Source organism: Hippichthys cyanospilos, chromosome 19 (genome assembly GCF_059441005.1).
Source record: "Hippichthys cyanospilos isolate Australia breed blue-spotted pipefish chromosome 19, RoL_Hcya_1.0, whole genome shotgun sequence".
In the NCBI taxonomy this organism is placed as follows: Eukaryota; Metazoa; Chordata; class Actinopteri; order Syngnathiformes; family Syngnathidae; genus Hippichthys; species Hippichthys cyanospilos.
The window spans coordinates 16,877,544-16,900,080 of record NC_142387.1 but is presented as its reverse complement, the minus strand read 5'-3'; the positions used below and the strand labels follow the sequence as shown (position 1 = coordinate 16,900,080).

The 22,537-nt window shown below is 56.5% G+C and overlaps 1 protein-coding gene across 2 annotated transcripts; it reads left to right on the top strand.

The window, feature by feature from the left end:
• The first annotated feature begins 2,611 nt into the window (after window positions 1-2,611).
• lama1 (laminin, alpha 1) lies at window positions 2,612-22,378 on the top strand. 2 transcript variants are annotated; one of them, XM_088402272.1, is made up of 64 exons: window positions 2,612-2,745; window positions 5,135-5,305; window positions 5,418-5,530; window positions 5,600-5,651; window positions 5,729-5,919; window positions 6,002-6,181; window positions 6,260-6,349; window positions 6,443-6,560; window positions 6,752-6,930; window positions 7,016-7,109; window positions 7,334-7,491; window positions 7,568-7,708; window positions 8,306-8,464; window positions 8,530-8,631; window positions 8,700-8,914; window positions 9,010-9,121; window positions 9,199-9,309; window positions 9,384-9,511; window positions 9,588-9,674; window positions 9,753-9,898; window positions 10,479-10,585; window positions 10,668-10,848; window positions 10,933-11,069; window positions 11,131-11,364; window positions 11,428-11,571; window positions 12,340-12,519; window positions 12,585-12,770; window positions 12,856-12,983; window positions 13,043-13,157; window positions 13,224-13,364; window positions 13,425-13,543; window positions 13,624-13,713; window positions 13,813-14,006; window positions 14,073-14,215; window positions 15,115-15,213; window positions 15,279-15,390; window positions 15,445-15,601; window positions 15,706-15,907; window positions 16,113-16,223; window positions 16,302-16,465; window positions 16,538-16,676; window positions 16,736-16,838; window positions 16,917-17,033; window positions 17,095-17,274; window positions 17,342-17,496; window positions 17,582-17,725; window positions 17,785-17,918; window positions 17,981-18,128; window positions 18,197-18,321; window positions 18,384-18,534; window positions 18,614-18,758; window positions 18,829-18,970; window positions 19,048-19,162; window positions 19,259-19,411; window positions 19,487-19,638; window positions 19,708-19,902; window positions 19,983-20,157; window positions 20,764-20,870; window positions 20,938-21,127; window positions 21,197-21,346; window positions 21,417-21,570; window positions 21,660-21,793; window positions 21,881-22,094; window positions 22,161-22,378. In XM_088402272.1, the coding sequence occupies exons 1-64, from the start codon at window positions 2,685-2,687 to the stop codon at window positions 22,313-22,315; spliced, it is 9,129 nt and encodes a 3,042-aa protein (XP_088258398.1). In that variant the 5' UTR covers window positions 2,612-2,684; the 3' UTR covers window positions 22,316-22,378. The 2 variants fall into 2 exon arrangements, with proteins under 2 accessions (XP_088258398.1, XP_088258397.1); XM_088402271.1 differs by having other exon boundaries at window positions 9,753-9,964.
• Window positions 22,379-22,537: the final 159 nt, after the last annotated feature.

Genomic DNA, 22,537 nt, shown 5'->3' with positions numbered 1-22,537 from the left:
GCAGCCGATCCGTCGGGAGAATCAGGGGCCAAAGCTAATGTGGCTAACCAGGTGGTAGCCACATACATTACATCGGCCCATTCTCGGAACATATTCACACACGAGTCCCAGAGGCCAAAGCAGCTGCGGGAGGTCAAGGACCCGCACGTGGGCACTGGAGACGAGATGTCCAGGTTCACACCATGAGGCACGGTGACAAAGGGGGTTCCCGTAAGTTTGCCCCGACGTGGCGAGTGCACCACGGGATGGCGGTCTTTACCGGCTCCCGGCCTATAACCATAAACCTAAACTTATATATGTATATGTACATATGTAAGTCTCTTTTCTCCACCCCTGGGAAACAATACAATCCCAGGGGTGGGAGCCTAACCATTATTTGGCGGATTAGAACAGATAAAAGAACTTATGTGGATATACGTGTATAAATATGTATATAAATTTATGGGTATATGATATATATATATGGGTGACATGTGTGTATATCTAGGTGTGTGTATGTGTATATACGCATATGTATTGGATGTGCAAGTGTATGTATATATATACATATATATATATTTTTTTTTTTTCTCTCTCTCGGGTAGTTTATTTTAGAGGACGAAAATAGGGCAGGGGAGATTATTTAGAATATTAGACTTGTGCCCGTGCTTGCCATGCAAATATTATTATACTGGGGAAACAATATTAAAATCAAATGAAAGATTTATTAAAAACCCTACTTTTTAAAATTTAGAAAGAAATAAAAACAATTTTTTCAAGGTGTTTATACTTTAACCTACCCTAACCCTAACCCTAATTGACTAGTAAGTACATAGCGGGTAATAAGTAATTATAATATAACTATTTTAGAATATACAATTATTATCAAATAGTAATTAATTATATTAAAGCGCCTTCAAATTAAAAAATAATTTAAAAAAAACAAAAAAACAATAAAATAAATTAAAAAATAAAAAATAATAATAATAATGGATGGGGGTTGGACTTTAGTCCGATATGGGCGGACACGTCCTCCCTACAGGAGAGGGGAGGACCCGAATCGGGGTTGAAGTCGGGGTGGGAAGGCCAGTGCACCTTCCTTTCCCTCCGGGAGAGGGGGCGGTGCACCTTATCCCGGGAGGGGGAGGTTTTTTCCCAAACCTAACCCTAACCCTAACCCTAAACATAATAATTACTTTATCATTTACATAATCACATGATTTACATATCAACAAATTCATATAGTATATTCATTACTTCATTTGACCTTATCCGAGTTATTCTCTTCACTGTTAAAACACAGCAAAAACAACAGGCATTCAAAAGAATTGAAGGGCGGAGTCAACGGGATAGGCGCCTATATAAGCGGCTGCTTGCTCAGCCAAGCTCAGTTGCTGTGGAGAAGCCGGCGTGTGTAGGTCAGTGAAACAATGTCGAAACGACTTATTTGGTGGGCCGCAAACCTGAGAAAGGCTGGCTTTAGAGCCCAAACGTTGTTCGGGGCACACGTTTTCTTAATTGATACTTTGAATTGAAAAATTTGGTTAATCTTATCGACAATTCATTGTTGATTTGTCGTTTTTCTTAATTTTGTTTATATACATGTATATATTTGTATATATAAATAAATAAATAAATATATATGTATATGTGATTTTATTTTATAGTTTTTTCTTATAATGTTACATATGGTGAAATTAATAATTACATAACATAAGCTACTGTTATTGACATATATGAGAATTATATAAATTTCTACGTTTATAAACTAATTAGCTAAAAATATACAAGTGAAATAACGGTACACAAACAATATATAACTTCATAGATCAATAGAGAATTATTACAAATAAAATAAATAAAACAAGATGGTGGTCCACCGGAAACGCCACCAAAATAAATGGGACGGTGGTGCCGGGAGGGCTCTGGGTCCATGAAAGGACCGAACACCAACCTTCCGCCGGGGGGGGGGGGGGGGGACTCGCCCCCCATTCCCCTCCCCATTCCCCTCAGGGAATGGGGGACTCATACCCCTTTCCCTGAGGGGAAGGGCTCAGCCCCCACGTCCTAACTTAACCCCGATGATGTCTTCACCATTGGTTAAGATCAGCATAAGAGCGAGCCAGTGTTAGAATTGATCTAGAATGGCGTGTGTGTGTGATTGAGGAAGCGGCATGGAAAACATGCTGGATAGCGGCCCTCCAGGACTGAGTTTGGCACCTACTACCCCCACCGAAAATTTGGAGCTGAATGAATAGAGAGTAGAGGAGAGGAAGGGCGCCGCCCCCCACCCCATTCACACAGACGGGGCGGGGGGGGCGAAACAAAATAGCCATGTCACTAATGCTAAACGAACAATTCGAAAACCAAACGCTTGTCAGAAGTCCTCTACGTGACTTAACTGCGTGGTCGCATCCTCTTGCCGTCCGCGGGGGAAGATTTCACGCGGAGCAAGTCGGGGTGAGAGACAAACAAGAAGGAAGCGACGCAAAGTTGCTCGAACGCCCCCGCTCCCGGGATGATTGGTACAGTCCACCCTCCCCCGTCACCGAAGTGAATGAATGAAACAACATTGGGACGCAGCGGCGCATTCTTCAAGTGGGGCCGGCCGTCCGCCGCACATTCCGCACTGCCCGCACTCCACTTGCAGTGCACTTGCACTCCGCTCGCCTGACGTCAAGTCCGCGCGCGCCGCTTTCGCTGCCATGAACCTGCTCGTGTTGCCGCTCCTGCTGCTGATGCGCCAGACTGCTTCCCAGCAAAGAGGTGAGCCCGACTTGCTCCAGACACGCAAACGGATTCCGCCAATAGAGCACTTCTCGGTGCCGCGCGCTTCTCCTTTTGGAGAGTCGACGGACAACAGGACCCCCGACGAGATTAGGCTGCGTGGAGGCCAGTCAAACTCCGTCCGACGCGTTTGGATTCTGTCGCGGGATGTCCCCGGCCGGTCCTCGAGGGCCGCCGTCCCGCGCGTTTGTCACCTTTCTCTCGTCCGATGCGGCTGATTCGATCGGTCGGTTATTGGGCTTCCGCCGGCTGAGCTCGCCCGTGAGCTCAACTTTTGTAGCCGGTGTGCCGAGGACACAGAAACCTCAAAGGCATGCGGGATAGCGGCCCTCCAGGGCGGCCTTATGGACATGCCTGCCTTTCGGGCATTGCTTCTCAACTATATTTTGCCCCCCCCCCCAGGGCAGAGAACTTTTCACACACACCCTCCACTCGACGTGCTGATTCTAAGTAAGATTATTTACAAAAATGGCGTGGATAACAATCTATTCATTTTAACAACACAATAGTAAAAACCAATATGTATCAACTTTCAATAACTGTTCAAAAGCTTTTAAAGTGCTAAACAGGTTACATACAGTGTTGTCCATTTCTAAAAATAATAGCCAAGTGCACCAAAGTGTCTGAAATATTCAAATGTTTTCTTTTAATTGCAATTACACTTCACATGACAAACAAAACCTTTTCTTAGCGGTCGTCCGCATCCCCCCCTGGCAGGGGGGCTCACCCCACTATTTGAGAAGCACTGCTTTAGGGTGAGCTTCACTTCCGCTGTTGTTGTGTCATTCGCCGCAAACGAGGGCCGGGATGATCAGCTACTTTGTCCCAAGTTCGCGGTGGTGTGGTTAACCCTGCCCTAATTGTGTGTGTGGCGTGTGTGTGCACGAAACAATTTGTGGCCTGCAGGCGGACGCGGCTTGTGTGTGCGCATCGGCATGTGGGTGACAAGTAGCCCTCACCCAGCACCTCCCCCACATCACACAAACGCACCAAACAAAAGTGCCCCTCAACCAGGCTCCTCACTATAATGTGAGGGTGTGGGGCGGGTGCGGTCACACCTTCACAGCTGTGCACACTCGATTTGATTGGGCCTCTGAAAGCCCACCGTGGCTTTCGTGAGCAAAAGTCAACTTTCGCACCGGGTAGCCGTTGACCGACCGACCTGTTTTATTGGGCCGCGAAGACCGTCTGGCCAGCCGTCTACTTTTTGCTGCGGCTCTTGTCCGAGCGACCGCCAACTCCAATGCCAAAAGAAATAGGGGTAGAAAAAATGCCGAGTCGGTCTGAAGCGTGCGAAAGGCGCACCTGTCCGTTTGAAGCCAATCGCAACGTGTTGCTTCCGAGCGCCTCCCGCTGTTCCCTCCGAGCCGAGGCTTGTGCGCTTTCCGGGTAAGTAAGTCTTTTCCAACCGATGCGGCGCAGAGAGCAGTCCTAAGTGGCAGAAAAGTGGCTCCTTCCTGCAGGGGGGGGGGGGGGGGGGGGGGGGGTGGCTGACTGTGGACTTGGCTTCACCTTGAAGTGTGCTAATCCTTGACTTTAGCCCTCCAAAAGCAGACAAAGCTCACTTTTGGAGGTTAACGCGCTGGCGCTTTGACAAGAAGAGTCCACAGATAGTTTGTGAAGAGACTCCTCTTCTTGCAGGAGACAGTTGACGGATTAAAATCTTTGTGCCTTGTACGAATTGCCACAAATGTGTTGGAAGGGTTAGGGTTAAAAACAACAGGAAAAAAACTGGAATGTTAGCTTTTTTTATTTGGCCCACGCTCAAATTACAATTTTGTATTCCATTTTTGTATTTTTCTTCAGCCCCTTTCTGTGCTTTTATTAGATTATTTATTCGGCCGTGGGATGTGCAATGTGGTTGAACCTGTAGCAATACGGTACTTTCTTTTTATTAGAATCTGTTAGCGGTTCCGACGGAGTGCAGTGTGTTCAGCCGTTCAGAAGGTGTACCTTGCACAATCGCAATCATACCGGTTTCGATAAAGTCACTGAAATTTATTCCCGGCCTCCCGCTTTGTTTTGACACCTGCATGCAGGCTGTCTAGCCAAAAAGAAAACCCAATTTTCAATCGTATAAACCAAATAAACACTTCACGGGAGGCGCTTACAGAAGCAAGTTTGTTTGTTGTGAAGGACGGCTAGCCCATGCGCTGCCCCATGGCGTAGAAGTTTAAAAAAAAAAAGAAATTCAGCCAAAGGCGGCTAGCGAGGTTTTGGCCCGATACCGGCGATGTTCACGAGACGTCAAAAAGTTGACGTAGGAGAAATGGACGTGCCCCCTTTCCACACGATTAGCCGGAGTTTCCATGAAGCCGATGCCAAGCTAGCGACTTGAGACGGATAACGCTCGAGGGGTCCCTCGCAGGTTTGTTCCCAGCCATTTTGAACCTGGCCAGTAACGCCGAGATCACCAGCAACGCCACGTGCGGGGAGCCGCGAGCAGAGGTGTACTGCAAACTGGTGGAGCATGTTCCCGGGCGATTAATCAAGAACCCGCACTGTCCAAAATGCGACGGCAATTCCCTTCTATCCAAAGGTACGCGCGACAATTTTGGCGACTCCGTTTTATTTTGTCGGTTCTACCGCGTAACGAGAGCGGCGCGAGCCGATCACCACAGCGGGACTTACGCGTGAGCCCCTCCTTCCAGAGCGCCATCCCATTGGCAACGCTATTGACGGAACCAACCGATGGTGGCAGAGTCCCAGCATCAAGAACGGGCGCCAATTCCACTGGGTCACCATCACGCTGGATCTAAAACAGGTGAGGTGGGAGGAGGAAGGCGTGGCCTCGCGCCGCACGCAGCTCCTAAGGCTCCTCTCGTCGTGGCAGATCTTTCAAGTGGCTTACGTCATCGTCAAGGCGGCAAACTCCCCTCGACCCGGTCAGCGTGACTTCCTCTAGACGACAAACTCGTTTGAGGCGGATAGGAGGGGGGCCTGAATGCTGTCTTTCTCGCAGGCAATTGGGTCCTGGAGCGTTCCGTGGATGGCGTGACCTTTGAGCCGTGGCAGTTTTACGCCATCAGCGACTCTGAGTGCTTGTCCCGTTACAACATTGCGCCGAGACTGGGGCCCCCGACCTACAAAGGTGACTCGGAGGTCATCTGCACCTCCTACTATTCGAGGCTGGAGCCACTTGAGCACGGAGAGGTGGGCGCCACCGTCGATCTGCTGGGACCGCCTTCCGTGGCGGATCTACTCCGTCTACCCGGTCTCGCTCTGACGCCCTCAGATTCACACGTCGCTGATTAACAGCCGACCCGGAGCGGACGATTTGACCTCCGAACTCTTGAACTTCACCTCGGCCCGTTTCATCCGACTTCGCTTGCAGCGAATCCGAACGCTCAACGCCGACCTGATGACCCTAAGCGCAAGCGACCCCCGAGACATCGACCCCATCGTAACCCGTCGGGTAGGACTGGCGTCTGTCTTTCTCGCGCCATGGCGGCTGCGCTGTTTGGAGAGAAAATGCTTCATTTTTCCTCTGTAGTATTATTACTCCATCAAAGACATCTCCGTGGGGGGGATGTGTATCTGCTATGGACACGCCCGAAGCTGTCCACTAGACCTTGTTACCAAGGTAATATTGGCTGCGCGCTCCTCGCAGGCCGTTCTTCCGTGGATACATACGAGTCTAACGTGAGTGTGCGTGTGTGTGCGCGCGCGCGCGCAGAAACTCCACTGCGCGTGTGAACACAACACGTGTGGAGCGAACTGCGACCGCTGCTGTCCTGGTTACCACCAGCAACCCTGGCAACCGGGGACCATCTCTGAGGGAAACACGTGCGAAAGTAAGGCCTGCGGCAAAGGTGGCCTCGAATTATTCCGGTTATTCTTTGATTACAAAAGTCGCGACTCCAAAACGTACGTTGAGCGGATTCGTCTCTTGTGTCGTGTTCCCCGAGTCTCCCGCTAACCCGTGGAGACTCGTCGTGGCTCCTTGGCCCGGTTAGGCCAGCAATGTGATTTTTATGCCTTTCAGAGTGCAACTGTCACAACAAAACAAGCGACTGTTACTACAATCAAACTGTGGCCGATCTCAGACTGAGCGCGGATGTTCACGGCGTTGGCCGCGGCGGCGGAGTCTGCATTGAATGTCAGCAGAACACAGCTGGAATCAACTGCGAGACCTGTGCCGACCGTTACTTTAGACCTGACCTGGTCAGTGGGTCTGAGCAAGCGACGCGCACGAGCAACTGGCCTGCTCCACTCAAGCGCGTACACGCGCGTGCATTTGTGGGTTCAGGTTTCTCCTTATTCCGAGTGGCCGTGTGTGGAGTGCAATTGCGATCTGAGAGGTGCCGAGTCTTCTGTCTGCACCAGGGACGACACTTTGCCAGGTGACTTTTACGCCGCAAATGAGTGTTCGAGCGAGGTGAGAGATTCTACTGACGTATAGCTTCGATGGGCGGATTTTGCATGGTCTGTAACTGGAGATGTATTTGTATTGATAGATTGTTTACACAGGTAAGGTAAACTCATTTCTGATGCAACTTCAGAGGCAAACTGCTGTGTGCGCGAATGCATGTGGGGTTGCGTCTGTGTGTGTGTCCACGCGTGCTAGGGGCCAGCGCGGGTCAGTGCGCGTGCAAGGAGGGTTTTGCAGGTCGGAGGTGTGACCGCTGTGCTTTCGGATTCCGAGATTTTCCTCATTGCGTTCGTTGCGAGTGTAACCTGGCCGGCAGTGTCAATGGGGACCCGTGTGACAACTGCGTTTGCAAAGTAAGTGCGCTGGCCGCAATCGCGAGATCTATACGGGGCGCTCTTTTGGAGCCGTGCCGCGCGCATTCTTCCTCAGGCCAACGTGATGGGGGGTCACTGTGACCTGTGTAAATCTGGGTTCTACAATCTGCAAGCCAGCAACCCGCTGGGCTGCACCGCCTGCTTCTGCTTCGGCGTGTCAGACGTCTGCGAAAGCTCCACTTGGTCAACTGCGCAGGTACGAACGCGCCCACGTGTGTCCTTTGTGGAGTGAAATTGTGTACGGATAGAAGGGCGCATAAGCCCGACCTCTGATATCGCTCGGCTGCCGTATCGACAAGTGAAGCCGGTGGCGGTTATTGTCGCGCGCCTAACTTCAATACGGTACACTGGTGGGGTTTCCGCAGTATTTGCTGTCTGTGCGGAAAGGATGTCACAGTGTGTGGTGCCCCGTCGTACCGAGAAGTCTACAGTATTAGATGCACTGCTAGCAGATCTCATCTTAGAGAATGTGATTGAAATGTTCCCTTCTGACATGCAAGTATATCTTGCATGTACCATAATGCCATCAAATGTACAAAGTTGACTTAAGTGGGATTCATATAGTGTGCAGCAAACGGTGGATGCAAGCGGTAAAGTTGATTCACGGCTTCATATGGGGATCCTATAACAGGGTTTTCAGCCCCAGTAATCAGTAAGAAAGGCAACGCAAGATGGCGGCCCACTGGCAGCGCAGGTTATTCGGTCGGCTCGTGATGGGCCAATCCAAGCTGCCGGCCCACGGTGCGGCGTTGGCCCCCGTTGACGTCAGGCAACGCATGTCGCCCGGTCGCAGGTGGTTTTCACGGATGCTTGGCTCCGTCCTTCCCCCGCTCTTTACAAATCCTCCACCGTGCGGGACAATGAATTGCCAGCCTCCAGCAACGATTCCTCCAGTCATCGTCAGACACAAGAACTGGAGTGGGAGGCGCCCCGCAGTTTCCTCGGCAACAAGGTAGAGAATTGTCCCAGCCCGTCTTTCCCGGTACGGCCTGACGCTCGGTTTTCTTTTCTCTTCAGCTGTCGTCCTACGGGGGTTTCCTGAACTATTCCGTGGTTTATCTCGGATCGCTGGACGCGAAGCGGCATTTTGTCCCGACCTACACCGACGTCGTCATTCGGGTAGCTAACGTACGGCGCCGTCCGAGCCGGTGACGGAACACGGGTTGATCCAATCTCCTCCTCCGAAGGGCAACGGGCGAGCGCTTCGCCTCTTGCCGTCGCAAGCCCTTGACATGTCGCAGTCGGGCCGGCGCTCTGTTGCCACCCGCGTACTTCCGCGACACTTTGCAAACGAGCAAACGGACGTCCGAGCGAGCCGCGACGACCTGTTGTCCGTCCTGAGTGAAGTGACGATGCTGAGAGTCAGAGTTCACCTCAACGCTTCTGCCAACGTAGCCATTGGGTGAGGATGCGCCCAACGGGAAGAGCCGCGTTCACCCTATCCACCGCCGACTTGTACTCGCGCTCGCTCACTCGCACTCTCTCTCTCTCTCTCAGCCTCCAATATGTATCTCTGGACGTGGCCGACTCACAGTCTGCATCGGGGGCCCGGGCGGTCGCCGTGGAGACCTGCGAGTGTCCGTGGGGCTACAGCGGTACTTCCTGCGAGGTGCGCTCATCACCTCCCTCACACTGCCATGTCACGAGTCCTTGAGAAGCTCCTGAGTGACCCCCCCGTGCGTGCAGTCGTGCCTACCGGGTTTTTACAGGGTCGGGGCTGTTTTGTTCGGAGGAAACTGCATGCAGTGCGAATGCAACGACCACGCTGTCGACTGCGACGTCAACGGCGTGTGTCTGGTGAGTCGGCTCACAAAGAAGTTCCTGCTCTAAGCTGAGAGGCGCTCCGAAAAAACACAATGTTTGTCTCTCAGGGTTGTGACCATAACACCACCGGTCCTCAGTGCAATCAGTGTCTCCCGGGTTTCTATGGTGACGCCACAGAAGGTACGGCGAATGATTGTCAGCGCTGTGCTTGTCCTATGGCGGAGGAGTCCAACAGGTAGGACTCATCGGTTGTTCTCCGCGAGTCAAACGCGAAGAGTGGCAAGACTCCAAGCCGCTCGCTCGCCTGCCAGTTTCAGTCCGACGTGCGTGCTGGATTTTTTTGGGGGCGTGACATGTGACCGGTGCCAGGAAGGCTACGCCGGAAGAAAGTGTGAAAAGTAAAGGAGGACACACGTCCGTCAATAGCCGAGAATCCGAACCGGGACTCCTGTGACGTCTTGCGCTCGTGTTGCCAGGTGTTCCAGCGGTTTCTACGGCAACCCGCAGGTGGTGGGCGGCTCTTGCCTTCGCTGCCAATGCAACGGCAACGTGGACACTGAAGAGGCGGGACACTGCGACTCTGCCAGCGGGGAGTGTCTCCGCTGCCGCCACAACACGGCCGGTAGGCATTGTGAGATCTGCGCCGCTGGTTTCTACGGAGATGCCGTGCACCAGAAGAATTGCCGAGGTGTGTCACACGCTCACGTTTTGACTGCGGAGGAATGTTGATCCCTTCAAATCCAGATTACAGCTGACCTTTCACCGCTTTGAAGTGCCGTGGCACCTTGCTCTTTCGTGGGATAGGTTTTGAGTGTGCGCCATTGCGTGTGTGTGCGTGCGTGCGTGTGTGCGTATTCGACGTGACCCAATCTTTCCCTCCGGGTGCGTGACGCATCAATATACCTTCCTTTCACGACATGAACATTCATTTCCCTTGTGATGTGCGTGGTAAAAGATTTGCCAGACAGTCACAATTAACGTGAGTGGCACCAAGCAAACACACGCACAAATCTGAGTGCGCCGGAATCCCACAGACAGCCGTGTTGAAAGAACCTTGGCCGATTGCCGACCGTCCCAAATCAACGACAGTTCATCATGAAATCATGCTATTTCAGAATTTCTCTTTGAAACCTGAGGTTTTGTGCACGTTGTGCATCTCTCACGCTGACTGGGACGCTCTTTTTTTTTTTTTTTTTTTACAGACTGCGACTGCGACGTCAACGGATCTTCGTCGAGCATTTGTGATGTTACGTCAGGTCAATGCGTGTGTCGAGACAACGCGACGGGAAGGGCGTGCGACCGTTGCCAGGTTTGCCAACGACATACACGCTCACTCCTTTTGAGTCGGCCCACCTTTTACGAGTAACGATGAGCTCGGCGCCGGTCTTCAGCCGGGCTTCTTTGCGGCGCCCGGCGGCTCGGGATGCGTGACCTGTGGCTGCGACCCCGAAGGATCTCTGGAGGCCTCCTGCGACGCTGGCGGGCGCTGCCAATGCGCGCCGGGCGTCGACGGGGAGAAGTGCGACCGCTGCGGCCACGGTTACTTTGGTCACCCTGCCGACGGCTGCGCAGGTGACGACGGACCCCAGTGGAAGGTTGACGGGGCGGCGCGAGCACTTGATGCCACGGGCAGCTTTTTTGTGTTTACGCCCCTAGCATGTGCCTGCGAGCGCACGGGCGGGAACTGTCACCGTCAAACCGGCGAGTGTGTCTGCCCTGCCCACACAGAAGGCGCCGCCTGTGACAGGTGTCAGCCAGGATACTGGGGTCACCATCCCATAGGTGGCTGCAAGGTCTGCACACGCGTACTCTCCGTTGACCACGCGCACATCCTGATCCTCCCCATCATTTCAGCCTTGCAACTGCAGCGCAGAAGGAAGCTCCGCCTCTGGGTGCGAGCTTACCAATGGCCAGTGCCCATGCAGAGAGGGATTCTCTGGCAGGTCGTGCGACCGGTGCGCCCCCGGCCACTACGGTTACCCGGCGTGCTCGCCGTGCGGCTGCGAGGTCGCGGGAACGAACGAAGACCGGTGCAATCGGACGCTCGGAGTGTGCGACTGCCAACCCGCGGGCCAATGCTTTTGCAAGGTAGCGATCATGCGCGCGCCTGGAAGCATGATACGGACTGAGCAAGCGCCTGTGTGTTTCGAGGCGGCGGTGTCGGGGCGCCGTTGCCAGGAGTGCGTCTCGGGCTTCTTCGCCCTGTCGCCGGAAAACGAGGACGGCTGCTCTCCCTGCTTCTGCTCTGGACTCAGTCAGGACTGCGAGGAGCGCGGGGGCCTCACCCGAGCCCTGGTGAGTACGGGCCGCCGCGCGTGACTCCGACAAAGCGTACCGGCCGCCCCGCCGTGCATTCCCCGCACGTGATCGAGCACAGTCTGGATTTTTTTGGCCTCGCACGGGGCCAAGAAAGGAATTTGGACAAACACGGCGGGGAAAGGAACACTCCAAGTTTGACCGCAACGCTGCTCTTATTTGTGCTTGTGTGACATTGACGGTTGTATGGCCTTCTTCACGCACCCAGTTCCACAACAAGTGCCAGGGAAAGTGCTCGCGTAGGTCCGGATGGCTCACGGCCGCACAAGACATCGAAGCTCAAATCCCTCTACTGACTTTAACCCTTTTCGACACGGGCGTTGGTAGCACGTGATTGAAATGCGACTAATTTTCAGTTTTGGGGAGGCGTGGCTAAGCGGCAGAGTGGTCATCTCCCGACCGAGAGATTGCGGATTCAATCCCCTGACCGTTGTGGCCATGTCGATGTGTGCTTGAGCAAACCACTGACCCCCCCTGTTGCCCCTGTGTCATCTGTAGGTAAATTGCATTCAGCGTAAAGCGCTTTGACCACCCAAGGTGGAAAAACACTCTGTAAGTGCAAGTCCGTTTACCCTTCTCAAGGCAACGCAGGGTCAAGATAGGAAGTTAAGTCGCTTATCTACATTCAACTCCTGCGCAAGCAAAAGAAGAGTCACTTGTTTTTCGGCGGGGGAGCAGAAGAGGCGGCATGAAGAAGCCAAAGCAAAAAAGCACACGCTCACGCGCCGCTGTGGCATTCTTTCGTAGATCACATTAGCTGGCTTGCCTGCTCTTCTACCGTTGGTCAGCCCGTCCAACCTGGAAGGTGCGCTAACTGGAGTCTACCAGCAGGGTGGCGATGCGCTGCTGGACACTCGCCACCTCAACGCGAGCGAGCTGAGCGGCCCGCTTTACTGGAGGCTGCCCGCCCAGTTTGAGGGCCAGCAGGTACTGGCAACGGCAGCATCATTTTCCGCTCCGCTTGACTCCTTCCAATATTTTCATGTCTTTAGCTGCTGTCGTACGGCGGCGCCTTGTCCTACGTTGTGACCTTTTATGCGGACGGCTCCGGGGGGCCGGCCAATCTGGAACCTCAAGTGCTGATGAGGGGAGGAGCCTTGAGGAAGCTTCTCATCTACACGGACGTGGTTGCCCCTGCCAACGGCGTCAGGACCCAGCATGACATCAGGCTGACAGAGGTACTGGCCTCTGTGCCCGCCGGTCCGGGGCTACCGGACCGCAAGCTCGCAAAGCGCTCACGACGCGCCCGCCTGTGCGCGACAGCACAAGTGGAGGTATTTTAACTCGGTGTCCGAGAAAGCGGTGAGCCGCGGCGATTTCCTGTCGGTGCTCAACGACTTGCAGTACATCATGATCAAGGCTTCTTATGGGACGCGGCTGCAGCAGAGCAGGTGCGTGGGCCCGTCGGTACACGCGCGTCTAGCGCTCGACTGACTCAAAGTCCTCGAAGGATTGCAAATATCACCATGGAAACGGCACGAGAAGAACGGGAAGCCGGAGGGTCGGCGGCCAGACTGATCGAGTCGTGCTCCTGTCCGCCGGGCTACGCCGGGTTGTCCTGCCAGGTAAAGCCGGGTGCTTGCGTCGCCCCGGCAACAGTGGCAAAACACAAGTCTCGCGCCCACCCGCAGGAATGCGCGCCGGGTTTCTTCCGCCAGCCGCTGGCAGAATTGCCCCCGCGGGCCCGGACGTCTGCCTTCGTGCGTCCCTGCGTGGCGTGCCGCTGCAACAATCACAGCGCCATCTGCGACGCGCGCAGCGGCCACTGCCAGGTGAGCTGACGCCAAGTACGCGCGAGCGGACGGAGAGTCACGGGCTCCTTTGCCGCGCAGGAGTGCCGGCATCACACGGACGGGCCGAGCTGCGAGATGTGCGCCCAGGGCTATTATGGCAACGTCGGGGGCTCCGCCGGCGACTGCTCGCCGTGCGCCTGCCCGCTGCTCGACAACAGGTGAGGGCGCGGCGCGCCCTTTGCCTTCGGTGGCTTCGCTCCTTCGCAGAAGCCGTGATCGGCGGCGTGCGCGGTTGCAGTTTCAGTCCCACGTGCGTGGCCGAGGGACCGCTCGGAGACTTCCGCTGCACCTCCTGTCTGTTGGGATACGAGGGGCGCTACTGCGAGCGGTCAGTCCGGCGGCACGGAACCGGCCAATAATTCCGCTGACATCCGTTCCCCCGTCGCGGTCGTCTGAGCCATTCCTCGGCTCTGCCGTCGTCCCGCAGGTGCTCTTTAGGGTACTACGGCAACCCCTCTTTGCCAGGGGGGGCCTGCACCCCGTGCGGCTGCAGCGGGTGGGGCTCCCTGCATGCGACGTGCGACCCGCTGAGCGGCCGGTGCCGGTGCAAAGTCGGAGTCACGGGCGCGACCTGCGAGCGCTGCGACGAGCGCCACGTCTTGGAGGGAGGTCGATGCCGGCGTGAGTCTCCAGCATTCGCGACGCGGATCGTGACGGCCGCCGCCGTCATCTGCCGTTTCCGTCCAGCGTGCCGAGACGACTGCGCCGGGGCTCTCCTGGACGACTTGGAGCGAACGCACCGGCGCTGGGAAGCCCTCAATATCAGCAGCGTTGCCATGGCGCCCTATCGCCACCTGGTGGCGCTAAACAAACAGACCAGAGGCCTGCAGGTAGTGCAAGACAAAAGGCTTTAAGGCTTTAAGTTAGCCATCTTTTCGCGCCACTCGCAATACTCTGCGGCTGTGCGGCAAAGACAAATGTGAAACGGCTTCCGAGATATTTGACGTTTCTTAGCAGGCTGGCCCGTTTCTCCCAGTGCGCCACATAAAAAAAAAAAAAAACGTTAGAGTTGTCAAAACCTCTTGCCCGATGAACATCCCAGGAATCGGGCGTACAAATGTCAGCTCATGGCGAAATATTGCCCAAACTAAAAGACAATGACAAAAAAAAAAGGCAAAGCGTAAAGGGAACTAAATGTGAACCAATCGACGAGGCCGGCGAGGAACAATTACACAGACGCGGGTGGCTGAGGGATTTGATTGCCCGGCAAAACTAACCTAACGATACGAACGAAAAAGGAACACAAAGAATCGTGGCACATGTCAAATTCTAATGAAAACCAACCAACAAAAGACCAGATCATGACAGCAGCGATCGTATTCCAAAGGGACGTCTGTAGTGTCCGTGTATTTACGGTTTCTGTCTTACGGCCGTGTCACTTGGGAAACCTGAAAGGCTACTTTTATCTTCATTTTCATTCACTCTTCATTTCGTATTAATCATACCGGATAAGCGACTGATTGAATGAAAGGAAAACTGAGAGCCAAGTTGATGTAGGTGAATGGGGTCTTCTAATGTCTTGCTATTGAATTACTTGAGTAACTCAACTAATTAATGAGTAGACAGAGGGAGCGACGGGGTTTTAGGGAAGTGATTTGGGGAAAATCAAAAAGCACCAGTCCTGCCCGGACGCTTAAATATCTCGCCTGGGAATGATTGACGTTCCACCCAAACGTTGGGGAAACCCGAGCGGGTCCGGTGGTCTTTGCTGAAGCGGCACGCCTGTCAGCTGATGTTTGCAGAACGGACGTCTTTGGAAACGGCAGTGTCCCAAGCGGAGGAGGACGCCACGCAATTGACCTCCGATCTCAGCCTATTTCTGAAGCGGGTACGCCCGGGTCGCGCGAGCGCCTCCCACCGATGCGCCAGGAGTCTCAACTTCTAACCTCCTAGGCCGCAAGCGCGTCGGGCGACTGGGAGCGAACGGCCGCGTCCGCCGGCGCCGGCTCGTCACTCGCGGGGCGCCTGATGGAAACCGTCCGGCGGCTTCGAGACCGGATCGAAGGTACGCGCCGTCACGGCGGCAAATCCGGCACTCGCTTACTATGGCTTGTCGCAGCTCTCGCGAGAGAGGCGGAGCAGCTGAACGTGACCGCCCGGGCGGCTTCCCGGACCTTCAATCGGAGCCGGCTGCTTGACCGGACGGCCTCGGTGTTGGAAAGCATGCGGGCCGTCAACCTGAGCGCCGCCGCCGGCTCGGCGCGTCGGCAGCTCAGGTTTGCCGACGCCGCCTCCCTCCCGTCGCGTCGGGCCGCTTGGCTGTTTGGGCGCCGCCGCCGGTGTGGACGCGGGCCGCCTCACCCTCGCCCCTCCCTTTTAGTCTGTCGGAGTCGCTGGTTGAGTCGCTACGAGGCAGTTTCCTTGCCGGCTCGGGCGAGGAGCTCCGCCTCCAGGCCGCCGTCCTGGCCTCCCATGTGCAAAAGCTGCAAGAAGGACAAACGCGCCTGGAAGACGCCGCCAAAGAAAACATCCAAACGCGTCGTATCGCGAACGTCGCCGAAGCTCTGCTCGCCCGTTATCTGGTACGCGTTCACACACGCGCCATCCTTGAAAAGTCTCGGGCCGACACAAGCTCGCTTTGTCGCCGCCATCGTCACATTTGCAACAATCATTTGGACGGTGAAAGAGTTGAAGTTGGACACTTTGTGGAGGTTTGGCACAGCCTTCGCATGCCTTCTGCTGACTTGAAGAAATGTGTCTGTGCGTGCGTGCGTTTGTGCACGTCAGACAGCGCGCCAGAATGTCAGCGTTGCGTGCGCGGAGGACGCGGTGGAGGCCAGCCAGCCGCTGCTGAACGACGCTCTGGATCTGACGCGGGCATTGGCCAACATGACAGCCGTAAGAATCGCTCTCGCTGGAGGGACCCTCGCATTATTCCGTGGGTGCTGACCACGACGTCGCCGTATGTGGGAGAAGCACGCGGACGCGCTGGGAGGCGAGCTGGATCAGTGGCGCCCCCTGCTGAGGAAGAAGGTGGAGGTGATCGCGCTCGGACTGAAGAGCGCAGACTCGCTGGAACGGGTTTACCGAGCAGAGAGCCACGCCCGCCTGCTTCACAGCTCCGCCATCTCTTGGCACGGGTAACCCCGAAATTCACCCGTCTCCGCTTCAGCAAATGTTCTGTATACAAGGGTATACGTTACCTGCTTTAGCGCCCTGCCGTTGGTGTGGAACGCTTCGCAGAACGGCGGCCGATCGGCGGCGCCGGGCGGCAACGTCGCAAAGGGGGCGGACGAGGCTCGGCGCGTCGCCTCATACGCCTACGAGGCCGCGGCCCTCGCCGTCAAGATGGTGAAAATATCCGACTTGGCCCACAAAGGAGTCGCCGTCTCATTCGGGGCGTCTTTTAGGCCGAGGGGTCGGATCGGCCGCTGTCCGCCGAGGCCGGGGCCAGCCTCGGCTCCGTCATCGCCTGGCTCAACGAGAGCCTCCTGGTCAACGGGACGGCCGAAGGTGCGCCCGCCCCAACGCCTCGGCAGGCAAACGCGCCACCTGCTCACTTCTGCCACCGGCCGTCCGGCTCGCCTCTAGGCATGCGGACGCAGGTGTCCGCGTTCGCCGCCAAACTGCCGATGCTGAGCGAGCGCACTCACCGCGCCGTAGCTCTCCTTCGTCAGCCAGTCACGGAGCTGCGGAGCCTCTCGGACGGTAAGGTGGCCGACCCGCCGCCGCCGCGCGCCGGCCACGTGCACCGACGCGTCGTTCTCAGGGTCGTCGCGGCACCCGGAGGCCCGGTCGCAGGCCGCGCTTGCTCAAGCCGGCCTGCGGGAGGCACTGCGGCACTTGGACGCCCTCGGGCAGCAGCTGCAGGATTCTTCTTCTATGTTGAACAAAAGCGACCGGAGCGCGGCCGAGACGAGTCAGCTGATGGCGCAAGCGCATGCCACAGGTTTGCTCGGGCTCTCACAGAGGGCGGCGTCCTTCCTGCGTGGCCATCGTGTCATTGCGTTGTGTAGCCCGTGAGGCGCGGCGGAATCTGGAGGAGGCGGAGCATCGCACGCAGCGTTTGAGTGACAAGGTCAAGCCGCTGAGCATGCTGGGAGAAAGCCTGAGCCGCAACTTGTCTGACATCCGCGAGCTTATCGAGCAGGCCAGGAGACAAGCGGCGTCCGTACGTCATCATGCCGTCCCTGGGATTGAGTCGCATTTGCGCGGCATGCGATGTCATGCCCGGCCGCCGCTGTGAATGTCCTCAGATCAGGGTGGCGGTGCAGGCGGACGGAGACTGCGTCCGTTCGTACCGACCCCAAATGGAATCCAGCAACATAAACACCTTGACTCTGACCTTGAGGACCAAGCATCCAGACAACCTGCTCTTCTACGTGGGCAGCAAGACGGGGGTACGCACGCGCAGCGGCGTGCGGTTCGGGTCGCGCCTTGATGCTGCTCGTTTATGCAGGCGGAGTTCCTGGCATTGGAGATGCACGGCGGGATAGTGTCTCTACTCTGGGATGTGGGATCTGGCAACGGCAGGCTGGAATATCCCGGACTGGACGCGGCCAATGACAGATGGACCAGTATCAACGTCACACGGTACCGATAGGCGGCTGAGCGTCGGCGCGGGGCGTCTTTGATTGCACCATACGTGTTTGCAGGCTGGGCTCCCGCGGGTTCCTCTCCGTCCGTCAGCTGGAGGCCGCGCCGTCGCAAACGGTGACGGCGGCCTCACCCGGATCGGCTCGGGTGCTACGCGTGGACGACGACACCGTCGTCCACGTCGGAGGGCTGGCAGACAGCACTCGGGTACGCGCGTCGTGCGCGCGCACGCGTGCCCACGGCATCAAGTTAACGGCGCTTGCGTGTGATGGCAGAGGCCGGCCGCGTTGCGGAGTTCCACCTTTCGGGGTTGTCTGGGTGAAGCCTCGCTCAACGAGAAAAACATCGGCCTGTGGAACTACGTCAGCAGACAAGGACGGTGCGGAGGCTGCTTCAGCAGGTATGCGGGTGGTCCTGTTTGCGTCCGCGGCAAACAGAAGCTTACGCCGAGGGGCGTTTCAGTCCGCAGGCGGAAGAGACGTCTTTCCATTTTGACGGTTCCGGATTCTCACTGGTCCAAAAGTCCCTGCGACCCACATCCACCTCCATTGTGTTGTTGTTTAAAACGTTGTCGCCAGGCGGATTGTTGCTGTACCTGGCCTCCAACGTCACGGTATGGCCACGCTCGCGCACACAAATGCACTCATTGTGAAATTGGCTCCATGGTTCTGCCGTGCTCCCATCCCTTGCAGAGGGACTATCTGTCCATTGAACTGGTGGAGGGTCACGTCCGTCTAAACTTTGATCTCGGGTCCGGTCCTCTGGTCCTAACTTCCAGCAGGAAGTACAATGCCGGCGTGTGGTACAAGGTTACCCTGCAAAGGACCAGACGCAAAGGTGGGTCCCGCCCACACGCTTGCGACCGATGCTTCCCTTCGACGGATGACTGTGCAGGCCTGCGCTTTAGGTTACCTGTCAATCATGGCGGCTGACCAGCCCTCAGAGAAAGAAATCTTGGAGGCGGAGTCACCTGGAAGTGCCTCGGATCTCGACCGCTCTGACCTTGATCCCATCTTCATCGGAGGGCTTCCCGCTTCCCTTCCGATCAGGTTTGGACCCAATCTCGACGGCTGATGTAACAGAGGGCGCGCCATCGCCGGTTCACAATTATTGACACGCTCGCCAGGCGTCAAGTGGTCTCCAGATCCTACGTCGGCTGCATCAAGAATGTCGAGATTGCAAGATTGAACTTTGACTTGCTAAGGGACGCGTACGGGGTCACGAAAGGCTGTGTCCTTGAGGTACACACGCGCTTACTCGCTCACTTAAGTGCTGAACTCTAACGTTAGCTCATTTGATCACATGGCGCAACCGGGCGCTGTTGTCGCGCCCTTCAGGCGGTGCGGAGCGCGTCAGTGTTCGGAGGCGGCTTTGTCCAGATTGCTCTTCGGCCAGTCGGTCAAGAGCCGGAGTTTCTTTTCTCCTTCAAGTCTAAGAACCAATCGGGAGTCCTGTTGGCCGCCCTTACTGATAGCCACGGCCAGCGACGGGTAGGATTCCGCAAGCGGCGCCTACGGCCAGATGCCTGACATCTTTTGCAAACCCGCGTGCCTGTACATGCGCAGCACTTCCTGTCCGTCCACCTGCTCGATGGATCTTTGGAGGCAGAGCTCGGCGAGATAGGTGCGCAAAGTCGTCGGGTGAAGGCGGCAGCGGCCCAAGGCGGATCCTTCGCCGACGGAGCGAAACACTCGGTCATCGTTCGCATCAATCGAAAGTAAGGGTTACCGCGGCATGCGAAAAGCTCATCGTCTCGTCTGTCTGAACGCCGCCGTCTGTCTCTCAGGTCTCTTTCCCTTCAAGTTGATGAGGGAGGTGTCAGAGCGGCCTCCCTGTCAGGGGGCAGGCTTTCCCCTCTCTCTGCGGCCTCTTTTTTCGTCGGAGGACTGCCTTCAGAGGAGGCGTCTCATTTGCCAACCAGATTACAGAAGCTATCCAAGTTGTTCCGAGGCTGCATACAGAACCTAGTGCTCGGTGCCCAGTCAGTTTTGCGCGCACGCGTGGTCAATCTCCGCGCACCCGGTTCGCTTTTGTCCTGATCGACCGGCGGTGTCTGGATAGGCTCATCGACCTGTCGACGGCCGTCAGGTATGAGGGCGCTGCGCTTGACACCTGCCTATTGGAGGAAAGAATCAGAGGGGCGCTGCTTCCAGAAGACCAGGATATAGAACCTACTCTGGACCCTATCCACCTGTCTGTCGTCCCACCCACACAGCCGAGCGCTGCTCAACAAACGGTAAGCCTTGTCCAACTACCCGAGAATATGGCACCGGGTCGCCGTCTCAAACTACTTGAGGATATGGTGTTGGGCTATTTTTGGATGGACGGACGGATGGATTTGTTATCATTACGCATGCGTAAGCTCGAACCGTCCAACAAAACAATTGACTGACGGGGGAGACGGACGGCAAGGCCGGTTAGGATGCCCTAACACTGAGATGTTGGCTGACTTAAGCTTACGAGAAGGGTGGAGGAGGAGGGGAAAAAAAAGTGTTCGGCCATGCCCCAAACAGAGGGCACCGGCTCAAGTTCATAGCATGAAACTCCGAACGGGGCTTCGATTAGTTGAATTAGCAATCGGTTACTTTGAGGCAAAACGCCAACTTCTCCACACGAGGACTCTTCCCCACACGAGGGTTCTACGACCGCATTCAAGATGTGGTTGGATCCACTCGCCGTATGACTCTGAGCGTTGTTCATTTGCCCAATTGCCTATGAAGAAGGTCGACAGCTGGTTCTCCAATCCAGCTGCGCACGGGACAAAGACAGCAAGAGCGGGGGGTGACGGAGGGAAGAGGGCCGTTTCAGAAAGCGTGTAAATGACCTGCGACGCGTGTTGCAGTGCACGCAGGAGACAGAGTTGAGCTTCCTGCCCACGGCGGCTCAATTTGGCTCGTCGCGGCACAGTCACATGACTTTCCCTGTCGCCCCGGTCGCCGTCCGCAAAAGGTGAGCGTGTTAGCAACCGATTTGCGGGTCGCGGAGGGGGCCCCCACTCACGTCCCACTCTTTTCAGCGTGTCCCTGCGCTTGTCGCTGCGAACCCAAGCGCGGGACGGTTTGTTGCTGCTGCTGTCCGACGCCAGCCAGACGGACTTCGCCGTCCTGATGCTGGCGGGCGGGCGAGCGCTGATGTCCGCCGACCTCGGCAAGGGCGCCGCCGCCGCCGCCTCCTCGGTGGTCGTGAACGACGGCGAATGGCACACGGTAAGTAAAAGGGCGCTCGCGCCAGCCTCGAGCATGGAATCCCGAGTAACCGGGCCGCGCGCTCGACAGGTAACGGCGGTCGTCGGTCGACGCTCAGTTTCAGTCTCTGTGGACTCCTCCTCTCCGGACGCCGTTGCCGTCAAAGGGAACCAGCTGGATGTCATCGGCAGCCTGTACCTGGGCGGGCTGCCGCCCGCGTTCGACCCCCGCAGGATAAACGTAAGACGCGCACGACCGCCCAAAAAGATATCGTTCGCGTTGGGAGCCGCCCTCCGTGTGCCCGTGTCAGGTGACGGCGAGTCTTCCGGCTTGCGTTCACTCTGTGAGCGTCAACGGCGTCATGCTGGACCTCTCTCGACCGGCCTCGCAGCACGACGTGGCTCCGTGTTTCCGCAAGGAGGAGGCAGGAAGCTACTTTAACGGCAGCGGATACGCCGCGCTGAGTAAGACCGAGCGAGCGCGACCCCGGCCTAGCCGCCTAGCCGAGCCGAGCGGCTCACGAAGCTCCGCGCCCTCTCGTGTGCGTGTTCAGCGCGGGACGGCTATCGGGTCGGCTCGGACATGTCTGTGTCTCTGGAGTTTCGGACCGGCCAATCGGAAGGCGTCTTCCTCGGCATCAGCAGCGCCAAGGTGGACGCCGTCGGACTGGAGATGATCCAAGGACAGGTGAGGGTGCCGGAGCGGCGAATGACATCCGCTTTGAGCGCGGGCGGCACTTTGACAGGCAACGCTTGTTTTCTGCACCTTGCTCAGGTGGTGTTTAACGTGAACAACGGAGCGGGCAGATTGCGCGTGGCTTCCGGCGGTCCCGTTCTATGCGACGGACGCTGGCACCGGCTGCTGGCCAGGAAGACCAAACACGGCCTGAGTCTGAGTGTGGACGGGCGCGCCACCTCCGTCGTCAACCCCTACCCTCAATCCACCTCTGCCGAGACCAATGATCCCGTCTTTGTGGGCGGGTACCCGGGTAAGGTTGACGCACAGACGCGCGCTCTGGGAAATCCTCGGTGAGTCTTTTCTTTTTCTGCCGCAGATGGAATCAAACAGAACTGCCTGTCGATTAAGACGGCCTTCAGAGGGTGCCTGAAGAACGTTCGTCTCGTCAAGTCGCACCTCAGCAGCCCTCTGGACATGAGCCGGGCCCACTTTTTGTCAGGTGTCACCCCTAACTCCTGTCCTGCTGCCTAGGGACGCTCGATACCTTCTCCCTCCCGTCGTCCTTATTCTGACAAATAAAGGCACGGGCACGTTTGCGTCGTCTTTTACTCGCGCACTTCCGCCGAGGGATCCGTTGCGGGCGGACAGCCAGAAGCCACGTGTGATGGTCTTGCGCTCCGCCGATCGGACAAAGGCGAGGGCTCGGGCCTCTCGCGAGCATCCGAAAGCGCTAGTGGGGAACCGTCGTTGGGA